At 49.4% G+C, this 13354-nt stretch overlaps 1 protein-coding gene across 5 annotated transcripts in view; it reads left to right on the top strand.

Annotated features, from left to right (window-relative positions):
• The window catches only part of LRP1B (LDL receptor related protein 1B), a 2012817-nt gene that overhangs the window by 1274821 nt on the left and 724642 nt on the right, over positions 1-13354 (top strand). For all 5 annotated transcript variants that reach the window (XM_075317168.1, XM_075317164.1, XM_075317167.1 and 2 more), the window contains exon 23: positions 12607-12852. In XM_075317168.1, the coding sequence (XP_075173283.1) occupies positions 12607-12852 (246 nt within the window). The remainder of the gene's footprint in view (positions 1-12606; positions 12853-13354) is intronic.

Raw genomic sequence — 13354 nt, 5'->3', positions numbered from 1 at the left:
CCTGCTCTCTGGTCTGATGGGTATCCCTGCTCTCTGGTTTGATTGTTGTCCCTTCTCTCCGGTCCGATGGGTATCCCTGCTCTCTGGTCCGATGGGTGTCCCTGCTCTCCGGTTTGATGGGTGTGCCTTCTCTCCGGTCCGATGGGTATCTCTGCTCTCTGGTCCGATGGGTGTCATTGCTCTCCTGTCCGATGGGTATCCCTGTTCTCTCATCCGATGGGTGTCCCTGCTCCCTGGACCGATTGGTATCCCTGCTCTCTGGCTCGATGGGTGTCCCTGCTCTCCGGTACTATACTCAAAGTACTCAAAGTACTGTAATACCCAGGTGCAAAGAAAGGTCAAAGACTGCCCACGCATGCGCAATACAATACTTTGGTCTGCACTCAGAAAGGCAGATCAAAGTGCACCTGTGCAGAACCGCAATTCCAGCCTGTGTGGATGACATAGGATACATTGTGCACATGGGCCTGCGAAGAAGGGGGATGGACATCACAGCAGAGAGGAGGCGCCAAACCGGAGAGCAGTGACACCCATTGGACCAGACCGCCTCCTAGGTGAGTATAATAACAGTGTTTTTTACATTACACAGAGCGGCCTGGGCTTTTATATACAATATTCTAGACTGCTGTATATAAGGGCTCACTGGTGGTGACCACAGCTTATAGTCGCCAAATCTGATGCCAGGTTCCCTTTAATGAATCCATGCTTTTCTTTTAGTGCTCCAAACACGTCAGTAAGTAGTTTAGGCTCATCCTTAAATAGGACCACACAGGTCTCTTTACCTATGACCTTAGGCCCTTAAAAGGCCCATCTTAATTTAGCAACTTATCAACTATCTACAGGACATCTTGCTGTTTGGGGATATGACTGCTTTCAACCTCTAGAGAATGGGACTTTTTTAATTCCCTAAAAGAATGGAGTCGTAACTTTGCTATGGGAATGGGAATGCCAGAGATAGCTGAGCGCTGTACTATCTCCAGAGTTTCCAAATACAAAAATGGGAGCAATGGCGTGCATATCCAGCCATGGCTCCAGTCAAATGTGGGATTTGGAGCGCTCTGTTCGGACCCACAGTTATCAGCAAGTTCTTACCTCTCCTATGAATAAGTGATAACTTGCTGAGTTGGGACACATTGTGCACAGCACTCACCTGTGTGCATTTTAGTATTTTTCATTAACTTTACAGCCAGTGTTCCACAAAGTCCAACACGTTAATAGCATACAGAAAACGGTCATACCAGCTATACTAAGCATAAATATGTATTTTCCCAGCATATCGTTATCATAATGTTCACTTAGCTTTACTGGTGGGACCAAGTTCAAGTGCACAGAAATAAGTTTTGTGTAAGGCCTCTTTCACACACACGTTTTTTACGGATTTGTTGAAGGTGCGTATGGCCCTCCATGTGACGTGTTCATGGCATACGTGTGTTCTCCGTGTGCTATCCGTGATAGCACACGGAGAGCAGGAACTTTTTACTCACCTGTCCCCAGCACTAATGTCCATGATGCTGATTTCTCCGAGTCCGCGGTGCAGTGAATATGTAATAAGCATAATTAGCAGGACTAGAAGCAAGTGACAGCAGCGCCGAAAACAGCATCGCTGGAAACAGGTAAGTATAAAAAGTCATTTTATGTCAAAGACACGTATTTTCTCCGGTACATGTCACGCGGATCACACCATTGGTCCTTGTGACATCAGTGCTGCCAGAGAAAAACGGACTTGTCTCCGTGCGGAACACACGGATTCGCGTTTGCGCCGTACGAACATATGGCCCATGAGAAATCACTGATGTGTGTGCAGACCTACTGATTTTAATGGGTCTTCGTATGTTTGTGATTCCGGTAAGTCTAAAAACTGCATCATATGTGCCGGAATCACTGACGTGTGAAGGGAGGCTAAAGCCTGCTTTACACGTTATGATTCTGCATACGATATCGTATGCGATCGTGACCGCCCCCATCGTATGTGCGGCACGTTCAATTTGTTGAATGTGCCGCACAAACGATTAACCCCCGTCAGACGTACTTACCCTTCCATACGACCTTGATGTGGGCGGCGAACGTCCACTTCCTGGAGTGGGAGGGACGTTCGGCGTCACATCGACGTCACGCGGCAGCCAGCCAATAGAAGCGGAGGTGCGGAGATGAGCGGGGCGTAAACATCACACCCACCTCCTTCCTTCCGCATTGTTGGTGGGAGCCGCGAACAGAGGTAAGCTGTCGTTCAATGTTCCCGGGGTGTCACACACTGCGATGTGTGCTTCCTCGGGAACATTGCACAACCGCACGTTCAATTTTTGAGAAATGAATGACGTGCATGCGATGAATGGTTTTTCGTTCAATCGTAATTGCACGGAGGTTTTACACGCTACAATCATACTTACGATGCCGGATGTGCGTCACTTACAACGTGACCCCGCCGATACATCGTAAGATATATTGTAGCATGTAAAGCGCCCTTAAGGGGCACCATACGGCACACATTGACTCTTGTGCTAAAATATCAATTTACATATCATTCATACAGAGGTGCAAAGATTGCAGAAAAATAAACAGGTTGTTTACGTCCCTTAATATTTCAGCTTTGGAATGCTTACAGTGCCTCTTTTTGTATCCGTACCTTCCCCCTCCAACCGACCTCATATAACACTGTTAAAATTGCAGGTTATTTATGCCTTCAATATATGATTTTCTTCCAACTCTTAACCTCGAAATCTCCAATTGGAAATTACCAATCACCTCCACTAACCCGCATGTGCTTAATACAAGACCTTTCTAACTTTACATGCATTCGGCCTGTCACTAGCGATAAAGACTGTCATCAGAAGCGATCCTTTTCACTAAAAGACTTCCCGGAATTTCCCGTAAGTCATTTAATGTTTCTCGTCTCAGATTTCTTTCTTTCCCTTAAAGCTTTAAGGTCCTAAGTTTCAATCCTATTCATAGACTTGTAAAATAAGCTTTCTATTTCACTACATTCAATTTTTACCTGTTTGATCGTCAAGTATCATGCAAGTTGGAATCACAAACAGCAGCCGATGGTTCCGGTTGCATTTAGGTCCTCTACATGTGGTTGAGTCTTGAGGTTGGAACCTGCACACACCATTTCCATAGCACTGAACTATAAGCATTTGGTATGCTGCCATTTGAATGGTATTGAATTATGCCCCCTAGAAGCATTGAATATCTCCAATGCTCTACTTCTCATGAAACCGGGAACCTTTCTTAGATCTTCAGGTGAATTCATGAGCATATAGACGTACTGTCAAGGAGTGCTACGCTGGCCCTGTGACCGTGGGCCCTGTGCTTGTGTGGCGCCCCTGACCTGGTCAGGCACCACTGAGTACTGCACCCGTGCTGGGGACAGTACAATACAGGTAATCCAGAAGGCTGACAGGGGTGTGGAACACAGGCGCATAGTAATCAGCTCTCACACATGTACCCATGAGAGGACCCCTGGGGATCCCAGGAGGGGGAAAAGCCTTGACCTTCACTGGAATAGTGGAGGGGGCCAAAAGCCTCCATCTCCTCTCAAGGGGTGTGGTAAGAGAGTCTGGTTGCTAGGTGGCGTAGGCAAGAACAGGAGAGGAGGAGCAGTGAGTCAGTTAGAGCAGAGAACTCCATAGGGCTCAGTGAGGAGCAGACCTGTGGGGCTGTTGCTGTCTAACAGCGCCCGCGCAGTGGCTATTGACGGGGGAGAACGGTCAACTAGGAGTGCTACCTGAAAGCCAGCTTCAGCTAGAGAGAAAGCACGGAGTGGGAAGTAAGGAGACTGCTAGAGAGCACCAGGCCCAACCGGGCGGCAGATCCCGAAGCAAGGATAGATCCACCTTTCCCTGCTAAACCTGCCGGTGTGGGGCTCTCAAAGCCCACACCACAACACCACAAAAGCCGCAGCCACGTAACCACAGTGAGGGCCCATAGGTCACAGGAGGCAAGCAGCTGGAGTGGCCTGGTCCGGGGAACAAGCATACGGCGACCGAAGGGGAGAGAGAGGCTGCAGCATCTTCCCTGGGTGACCCCCATAGGGACTAAAAGTCGGGGTCACCCCAAACCACCAAGGGCTAAGGAAGGCGAGTCAGTAGTCACCCTCATAAAGTCAGCCTGAAGGATACCTGGTTCCCATCTGGTTCATCCCAGCTACGCCCGGGCTACTCACCCTGCCATCAAATGTGAGTAAAGCCCTTGAAAGACATTCCTGCCTGTGTGGTTATTCTGCGACTTGTGGTACTACAAACCTACACAGGGCTCTGGGGCTTGCCTCACTCTCAGGAGGCTACTACATCCGACTGCACCCACCATCAGCCCCAGGCGTCCCCTAACCTGCAGTGGCGGTCCCCACTGACCGCAATACTGAGAGTGGCGTCACGATCAAAACCGAAGATCTCCTACCTGTGACCAGATCCAGCTACGTGGAGTCCCTGAAGGTATGCACCGATACAACACCCGTGGGGCTTCACATCTGGCGTCACGAACAGGATAAGGACTAGACCTGTTCAGACAGGTGACCATGTGCCTGGGCGGTCCGCTTGAAAAATTGGAAGCGCCGCCATATTGCCACCATGAAAAGCGCGCTGAAAAACAACAGCAGCCCGCGCTGGGAGAAGTTACCGCCCACGAAGAGGTGTGGCTACCCAGAGATCCCCTGCAGAGTTCTGACCTTGCCAGCTATGAGAGTGGAAGCGTCCAGAGACGTCGGGACAGAAAGGGAGCCACAAGCCTGCTGCTGGGAGAGGAGCTGCTGAAAGAGGCAGAGCAGAAACTGAACAGCTTGCTATCAGAGGCAACGGCGAGTCCACAGCTGGAGAGTCGTGCAGAAGACGGCGCAGAAGAAATGGCGTCTGACCGCAGAAATCCAGAACCGGGCTCCGCTGCCTGGTGGTATCGGGAGCTGGCCCAGTTCTGCGACCGACTGGAGAACCGGGTTGTGGAGCAGATTAGGGAAGAACGAATGGAACTGCTGGAGATAGCTGCCGCGGTTCGGGCCTATGAAAGGAGAGCCGCGCGCCGAGTGCCAGACAGGACGGCGATGGCGCAGACCCCGATGCTGCCACCGGTGGGTGAGTCGAGTGATGCCCCGGCCAGCGCAAGTGCCCCGACCCCTGCTGCCACGCCCGCGGTCCCCGAAGAGGCGTCCGGTGCGGCGACGCTGAAGCAGGCCGCAGCCACGCCAGGTGCGGCCTTCCAAGCCCCGGCCGCCGCAGCGATGCCCTGCTCGGCCCGCCAAGCCCCGGCCGCCGCAGCGATGCCCTGCTCGGCCCACCAAGACCCGGTCCCTGCAGCGACGCCCAGCCCAGCCTGCACAGATCCCATCACAGCTGCGACGCCGATCCAGGCCGCCGCCATACAGGGCGCGGCCCGCCAAGACCAGGCCGCCGCCATACAGGGCGCGGCCCGCCAAGACCAGGCCGCCGCCATCCAGGGCGCGGCCCGCCAAGACCAGGCCGCCGCCATCCAGGGCGCGGCCCGCCAAGACCAGGCCGCCGCCATCCAGGGCGCGGCCCGCCAAGACCAGGCCGCCGCCATCCAGGGCGCGGCCCGCCAAGACCAGGCCGCCGCCATCCAGGGCGCGGCCCGCCAAGACCAGGCCGCCGCCATCCAGGGCGCGGCCCGCCAAGACCAGGCCGCCGCCATGCCGGGCGCGGCCCGCCAAGACCAGGCCGCCGCCATGCCAGGCGCGGCCCGCCAAGAAGAGACTACCTCATTATTTACCCCGGCCTGCAAGGCCAGAGCAGACACCGCTCCCCAGTCCAAAGAGGTCCCTGCTAGGAAGACCCTGATAGGAGAGGACCCCGAATACTGGAAGCTGAAGGCTGACCTAGAGGCCCAGTTCCCACAAGAGATGGTGGATCGGTATCTGCTCCCTCCGCATACCCCCAAGGAGATTCAGGCAACCCCTGCAGCCGCGCCAGAGAGTCCACCGCCCAGACCAGCTGAAGAAAGCCCATCCCCAGCACTGCCACCAAAGGAGTGCCAAGAAGAACTAAGGGGGAGAGGAGGCCAGGAAGCTGAGGAGCTGACTCCGGAGCCACCAGCAGTGGATCTATACTCAGAACCGGAGATGTTGCCCTATTCCCGCTGGGATGAAGAGGATTTGACACCGTCTGCCGATGAAGAACTGCCCAAAAGCCTTACCTGGGAGTTTGTGAGCTGCACCCAGCAGAACCCAGCCCACAAGACAAGGCGTCGCAACAGAGCAACACTGTCCCCTGCACCACAGTCTCCAGAGCAGAGAGAAGTCACAGCCAGAGACCTGCAGGAGAAAAGATTACTGAGAAGGTCTAGAGCCCAGGTCAGAGGACCCCTTTACAGAGGAGTAGTAGAGGACTTCAATTTGAAAAGCGGATACGGCTTTATTGTAGCAAGAGGAATAAAAGAGGGCATATTTGTGAATCGGAGAGATGTTCAAGCCCACCTGCCCAGAGGACATTCAGGCAGAAATTTGAAAATTGGAGACGCAGTACAGTTCACCTTGCATCAAGGAGAAAGGGGCTACTATGCCTTAGATGTAGCACCATGTCCCAAAGAGGAAAGAAAAGACAGAGATAGAGACACAGATGAAGATCAAGAGAGAAAAGACAAGGAACCTACAGAGGAAACAACCACAGACGACGACAAAGAGCCAGAAAGCAACAGGTGCCGCAGCCCAGCAGGCCCAAGCCCTGGTGAAATGGAGGAGTAAAGTAAAGAAAGAAGTTATCAGTTAAAGTTTTGAAAAGATTGTTTTGCAACGTTCTCAAGTTCAAGTAATGTGCCCACAAAAACTATTGTGAGAAAACCATAAACCTTAAGGCTATGAACTGGCTATAGCCACAAACTCTCGCAGTGTAAATAGTTACACCAAAAGGGCACCACCACCACCAGAGTCAGCCTGTTTAGGGGCTTGGCTCGTCTGCAACCAGGAGGAGCCCGTCCGTATATAGGGCCTTGGCTCACCTGCAACCAGAGAGCACGCCTGTTTATGGGGCCTTGGCTCACCACCACAAAGAGGGTACCTGGTCAGCACCAACTGTGGAGGCCGCCTCTGCATCCTGCCAGAAGAGGCTGAAGGCGCGGATCCACCAGGCCAGGTATACCCTGAAGACCACCAGCCCATGAAAGCCGCCTCTACATCCTGCCAGAAGTGGCTGAAGCCGCGGCCAACGTGAAAGGGTTTTGGGTGGGTTAACGGACTTGTGGGTGGAGGGTGGTGATGTATGGTACCTGGTGCTTTTAAATGTTTTACATGTTTTAATGTTTTATGCATTTTAAAATGTTGTCTTGCAGCCCGAGGACGTGCTGGTGATAACTAAGGGGGAATGTGGCGCCCCTGACCTGGTCAGGCACCACTGAGTACTGCACCCGTGCTGGGGACAGTACAATACAGGTAATCCAGAAGGCTGACAGGGGTGTGGAACACAGGCGCATAGTAATCAGCTCTCACACATGTACCCATGAGAGGACCCCTGGGGATCCCAGGAGGGGGAAAAGCCTTGACCTTCACTGGAATAGTGGAGGGGGCCAAAAGCCTCCATCTCCTCTCAAGGGGTGTGGTAAGAGAGTCTGGTTGCTAGGTGGCGTAGGCAAGAACAGGAGAGGAGGAGCAGTGAGTCAGTTAGAGCAGAGAACTCCATAGGGCTCAGTGAGGAGCAGACCTGTGGGGCTGTTGCTGTCTAACAGCGCCCGCGCAGTGGCTATTGACGGGGGAGAACGGTCAACTAGGAGTGCTACCTGAAAGCCAGCTTCAGCTAGAGAGAAAGCACGGAGTGGGAAGTAAGGAGACTGCTAGAGAGCACCAGGCCCAACCGGGCGGCAGATCCCGAAGCAAGGATAGATCCACCTTTCCCTGCTAAACCTGCCGGTGTGGGGCTCTCAAAGCCCACACCACAACACCACAAAAGCCGCAGCCACGTAACCACAGTGAGGGCCCATAGGTCACAGGAGGCAAGCAGCTGGAGTGGCCTGGTCCGGGGAACAAGCATACGGCGACCGAAGGGGAGAGAGAGGCTGCAGCATCTTCCCTGGGTGACCCCCATAGGGACTAAAAGTCGGGGTCACCCCAAACCACCAAGGGCTAAGGAAGGCGAGTCAGTAGTCACCCTCATAAAGTCAGCCTGAAGGATACCTGGTTCCCATCTGGTTCATCCCAGCTACGCCCGGGCTACTCACCCTGCCATCAAATGTGAGTAAAGCCCTTGAAAGACATTCCTGCCTGTGTGGTTATTCTGCGACTTGTGGTACTACAAACCTACACAGGGCTCTGGGGCTTGCCTCACTCTCAGGAGGCTACTACATCCGACTGCACCCACCATCAGCCCCAGGCGTCCCCTAACCTGCAGTGGCGGTCCCCACTGACCGCAATACTGAGAGTGGCGTCACGATCAAAACCGAAGATCTCCTACCTGTGACCAGATCCAGCTACGTGGAGTCCCTGAAGGTATGCACCGATACAACACCCGTGGGGCTTCACACTTGCACTGAACCTGGAGGTACCCTTGATGGTAGGGAGGTCCATTTCACAACCCTAAGCCCTGTCTCCTGTCCGGCCCTGTCCTTATAACACCAACCCCAGGATGGGCAGGACCCCAGGTAACAATCTCCCAAAGGCAGTGACATGGGGATAGAACTGAAACACACTCACGCCGCAAATGACCACAGATGAGGGACAAAACGACACCAGAGGGAATAAACCAAAGGGGTAGGAGTAATTCACACCAGGGAACAGACAATGATTAGCTGGTCACCAAATAGAGGTATGCCACAGACGCCGGGATTTCCCCACTGCAAGCAGAGACTATCTTCGGCGGTCTCCTACTACACACCTCAGTCTTAAATAGGAGGAGACCAGCTGAAGAAGGAAATTAGCAACCTGGCTCTCAGCACGCTGCTCCACAAGGATTAACTCCTACATGACTGGGAGCAGTGAAACAACTCAGCCGACGCCCAGCCGAGCTGAGCACTTAAGAGAGACCAGGTTGTTGCTTGGACTCTGCAACGTGAACAGTGAACAGTGTCCAACACAGTAGAAGTAATCCACAAGTATGGATACGGATGGCGCATGACACGTAAAGCATGGACCTCATAGACTTCTTCGATGCCATATTATAGTTTGTTGGAAATTGTGCAAAAAGGATATGCCTTATGTATAACCCCCTAAAACAAAAATGTTGACACCACGTTGATATCTTCTGGAGTTCTGCTTATGGATATGCGTTATGGTTGGTGTTCATAAAGACTTTTGGCTCCAATTCATCAAGACCTGCTTTTTTATAGCGTTTTGATGAGGAGGCGTACTGGAGTCAGACATTACTGATTCATTAAGAGGTGCATGCCCCTTAATGAATCCTGTTTGCCTGATAAGTGGCAAACACCTCCAAACGCATCTGCTCACACCAGTTGGGGAGTAAATTAAGACATACAGTTAGGTCCAGAAATATTTGGACAGTGACACAATTTTCGCGAGTTGGGCTCTGCATGCCACCACATTGGATTTGAAATGAAACCTCTACAACAGAATTCAAGTGCAGATTGTAACGTTTACTTTGAAGGTTTGAACAAAAATATCTGATAGAAATTGTAGGAATTGTCACATTTCTTTACAAACACTCCACATTTTAGGAGGTCAAAAGTAATTGGACAAATAAACCAAACCCAAACAAAAATTTTTATTTTCAATATTTTGTTGCGAATCCTTTGGAGGCAATCACTGCCTTAAGTCTGGAACCCATGGACATCACCAAACGCTGAGTTTCCTCCTTCTTAATGCTTTTCCAGGCCTTTACAGCCGCAGCCTTCAGGTCTTGCTTGTTTGTGGGTCTTTCCGTCTTAAGTCTGGATTTGAGCAAGTGAAATGCATGCTCAATTGGGTTAAAATCTGGTGATTGACTTGGCCATTGCAGAATGTTCCACTTTTTTGCACTCATGAACTCCTGGGTAGCTTTGGCTGTATGCTTGGGGTCATTGTCAATCTGTACTATGAAGCGCCGTCCGATCAACTTTGCGGCATTTGGCTGAATCTGGGCTGAAAGTATATCCTGGTACACTTCAGAATTCATCCGGCTACTCTTGTCTGCTGTTATGTCATCAATAAACACAAGTGACCCAGTGCCATTGAAAGCCATGCATGCCCATGCCATCACGTTGCCTCCACCATGTTTTACAGAGGATGTGGTGTGCCTTGGATCATGTGCCGTTCCCTTTCTTCTCCAAACTTTTTTCTTCCCATCATTCTGGTACAGGTTGATCTTGGTCTCATCTGTCCATAGAATACTTTTCCAGAACTGAGCTGGCTTCATGAGGTGTTTTTCAGCAAATTTAACTCTGGCCTGTCTATTTTTGGAATTGATGAATGGTTTGCATCTAGATGTGAACCCTTTGTATTTACTTTCATGGATTCTTCTCTTTACTGTTGACTTAGAGACAGATACACCTACTTCACTGAGAGTGTTCTGGACTTCAGTTGATGTTGTGAACGGGTTCTTCTTCACCAAAGAAAGTATGCGGCGATCATCCACCACTGTTGTCATCCGTGGACGCCCAGGCCTTTTTGAGTTCCCAAGCTCACCAGTCAATTCCTTTTTTCTCAGAATGTACCCGACTGTTGATTTTGCTACTCCAAGCATGTCTGCTATCTCTCTGATGGATTTTTTTCTTTTTTTTCAGCCTCAGGATGTTCTGCTTCACCTCAATTGAGAGTTATTAGACCGCATGTTGTCTGGTCACAGCAACAGCTTCCAAATGCAAAACCACACACCTGTAATCAACCCCAGACCTTTTAACTACTTCATTGATTACAGGTTAACGAGGGAGACGCCTTCAGAGTTAATTGCAGCCCTTAGAGTCCCTTGTCCAATTACTTTTGGTCCCTTGAAAAAGAGGAGGCTATGCATTACAGAGCTATGATTCCTAAACCCTTTCTCCGATTTGGATGTGAAAACTCTCATATTGCAGCTGGGAGTGTGCACTTTCAGCCCATATTATATATATAATTGTATTTCTGAACATGTTTTTGTAAACAGCTAAAATAACAAAACTTACTGTCCAAATATTTCTGGACCTAACTGTATGGTATAAGGTAGACCACTGCTCATCACTTAATAAGCGGGAGTTGCCTTGCTCCCCCAACCCAGTCCCATTCCCATCCCGGCTCCGTCCACTTTGGACAGTGGGCCAAAATGGCATGAATTCACCAAAAGTTGCAAATTTTACATTGCCCCAAAATGTTGCAACTTTTCAAAACATTTTACACCAGAATTCTTACTTCTTTAATTTCATGGCTACCAGAGAATATAAATAATGGGTTCCTTTACCAAATGCAGTTTGATCTTCTACTTAGAGCAAAAGTGACCAGAATGGAGGTCTACTTATTATGAGAAGACCCAACTCATTTTTTATGAAGACTGAGAAAAGAGAAGTAGGATGAACATAAAATTTGAACAGAGAAAAGAGGTTGACCATAAGCAAGAACAATGAAGACAACCATGGAAAGCGAACATCAATGAGAAAGAATATCCAAATCTTAAACCTTGAGGATGCCACGTGCCAGGAATTCTGGAAACTAGAATGAGGAAACTATGACTTTGTCTAATTATAATGCCCTTTTTGTTTAAAAATGGACAGTAGATGAATGTCATGCGAGTTCCTTCCTAATGCTCCCATTTTTCAATATCTAAAAACATAAGAAGATTGGAGACCTTCAACGTTTTCTTTCTGCATGCCAGAAAAACAGATGCCACAAGAGGGAGACTCAAATTGGAAAATCAGGAACAGTTTCATAATGAGGGGTATATAAAAACCTTCTTATGGCCTTCTTCACACATCCGTGTCTCCGGTATGTGTGACGTCCATTTTCACACGTACAGGAAACATGAACATACGTAGACCCATTAAAATCAATGTGTCTGTTCACACCTCTGTGTTTTTACATAGATGTGTATCTGTGTTGCTCCACATGGTGACATGTCCGTTTTTCTCTGGCAGCACTGACGTCACACGAACCACACTCCGATGTGCTCCGTGTGATTTGTACTGGAGAAAACATGTCTTTGAAATAAAATGATTTTCTATACTCACCTGTCTCCAGCGCTGCTGTCTTTGGTGATGCTGTCACTTGCTTCTGGGCCCGTTCATTATGCTCATGAATATTCACTGCACCGAGGACCGGAAGCAGCAGCACTGGAGATAGCAGCACCAGGGACAGGTGAGTGTAGAAGTTCATACTGTCCGTGTGCTATCTGGATTTCACACGGATAGCACACTGACCGCACACACTGAACACACACACGGGCACACGGACACACATGCGCACCTACACCACGGACCATGAAAAACGTGTGTGTTTTGCCCCGAAGTGTGAAAGAGGCCTATGACAGCTTTTTATGCTCCCCCTTCCCTTTTACCCTATTAACACTATGCATGTGCAAATATAATTTAGAACTTTTATTTGTGAAAATTAAGCTTTAACCACTATAAAGATAAATTAAAAATAGACCTACGAAGACCAAAAACAAAACAAGCAAAAATGATGTACAAATATGGAAATTCAGATTAATTTTTATTTGTTGGTTGATTAACGTGTTTTATTTTTGTAATGAATATATTTTATCTCTATTCTGTTCCTTTCAGATGAATGTTATTTGAACAATGGTGGCTGTAGTCACCAGTGCAGTGTGGCTCCCGGAAGAGGAATTGTTTGCTCGTGTCCACAGGGAATGTATCTGAGTGTTGATAACAAGACCTGTGACATTGTAGATTATTGCACAAAGCATTTGAGATGCAGTCAAGTGTGTGAACAGCACAAAAATGTTGTTAAATGTTCCTGCTATGATGGTTGGACATTGAATCCTGATGGAGAAACATGCAGCAATGTGGGTAAGTAACACATAGGCTGCGACAGTTGCCCTCATGTAGATCATATTTGGTCCAATTAAACATACATGCTTTATTTTTATTTATAATATATGTTTGAGCATAGTGTATATATGTGAGGGGGTGGTAAAGTGCGTAAAGTGCTCCTGCACCCCCTCTGAAGACCCCTGTGTTTTATTGTAATGTAAATGTTGTTCACTGTATATCTATCCTCCTGTAGGCTGCAGTTCCTATTAGTCAAGTATGACAGGGTTAAATGTAGGGCCAGTCAGGTTGTTAGTGAGCAAGGGAGAAGTGAGAACACGCTTAGAAGAAGGAGAACAAATATGGGTGTGTGTGTCACAAGGACAAGGGAGCAAGCGCCAGCAAAGAACCTGCAGTGGTGTCAGTTTTCTGAATAAGCTGTATTGCTGCAATAGTGTATTCAGTTCTGGAGGACAACCTTGAAGAGAAGGTGGATACGGCCAGACTGGTGGTACATCTAGTAAGGTGGTAGTTGGCAAGA

The sequence above is a fragment of the Anomaloglossus baeobatrachus genome, chromosome 7 (assembly GCF_048569485.1).
Source record: "Anomaloglossus baeobatrachus isolate aAnoBae1 chromosome 7, aAnoBae1.hap1, whole genome shotgun sequence".
In the NCBI taxonomy this organism is placed as follows: Eukaryota; Metazoa; Chordata; class Amphibia; order Anura; family Aromobatidae; genus Anomaloglossus; species Anomaloglossus baeobatrachus.
The sequence above is the reverse complement of the archived record's forward strand: the minus strand, read 5'-3'. Positions and strand labels throughout refer to the sequence as shown.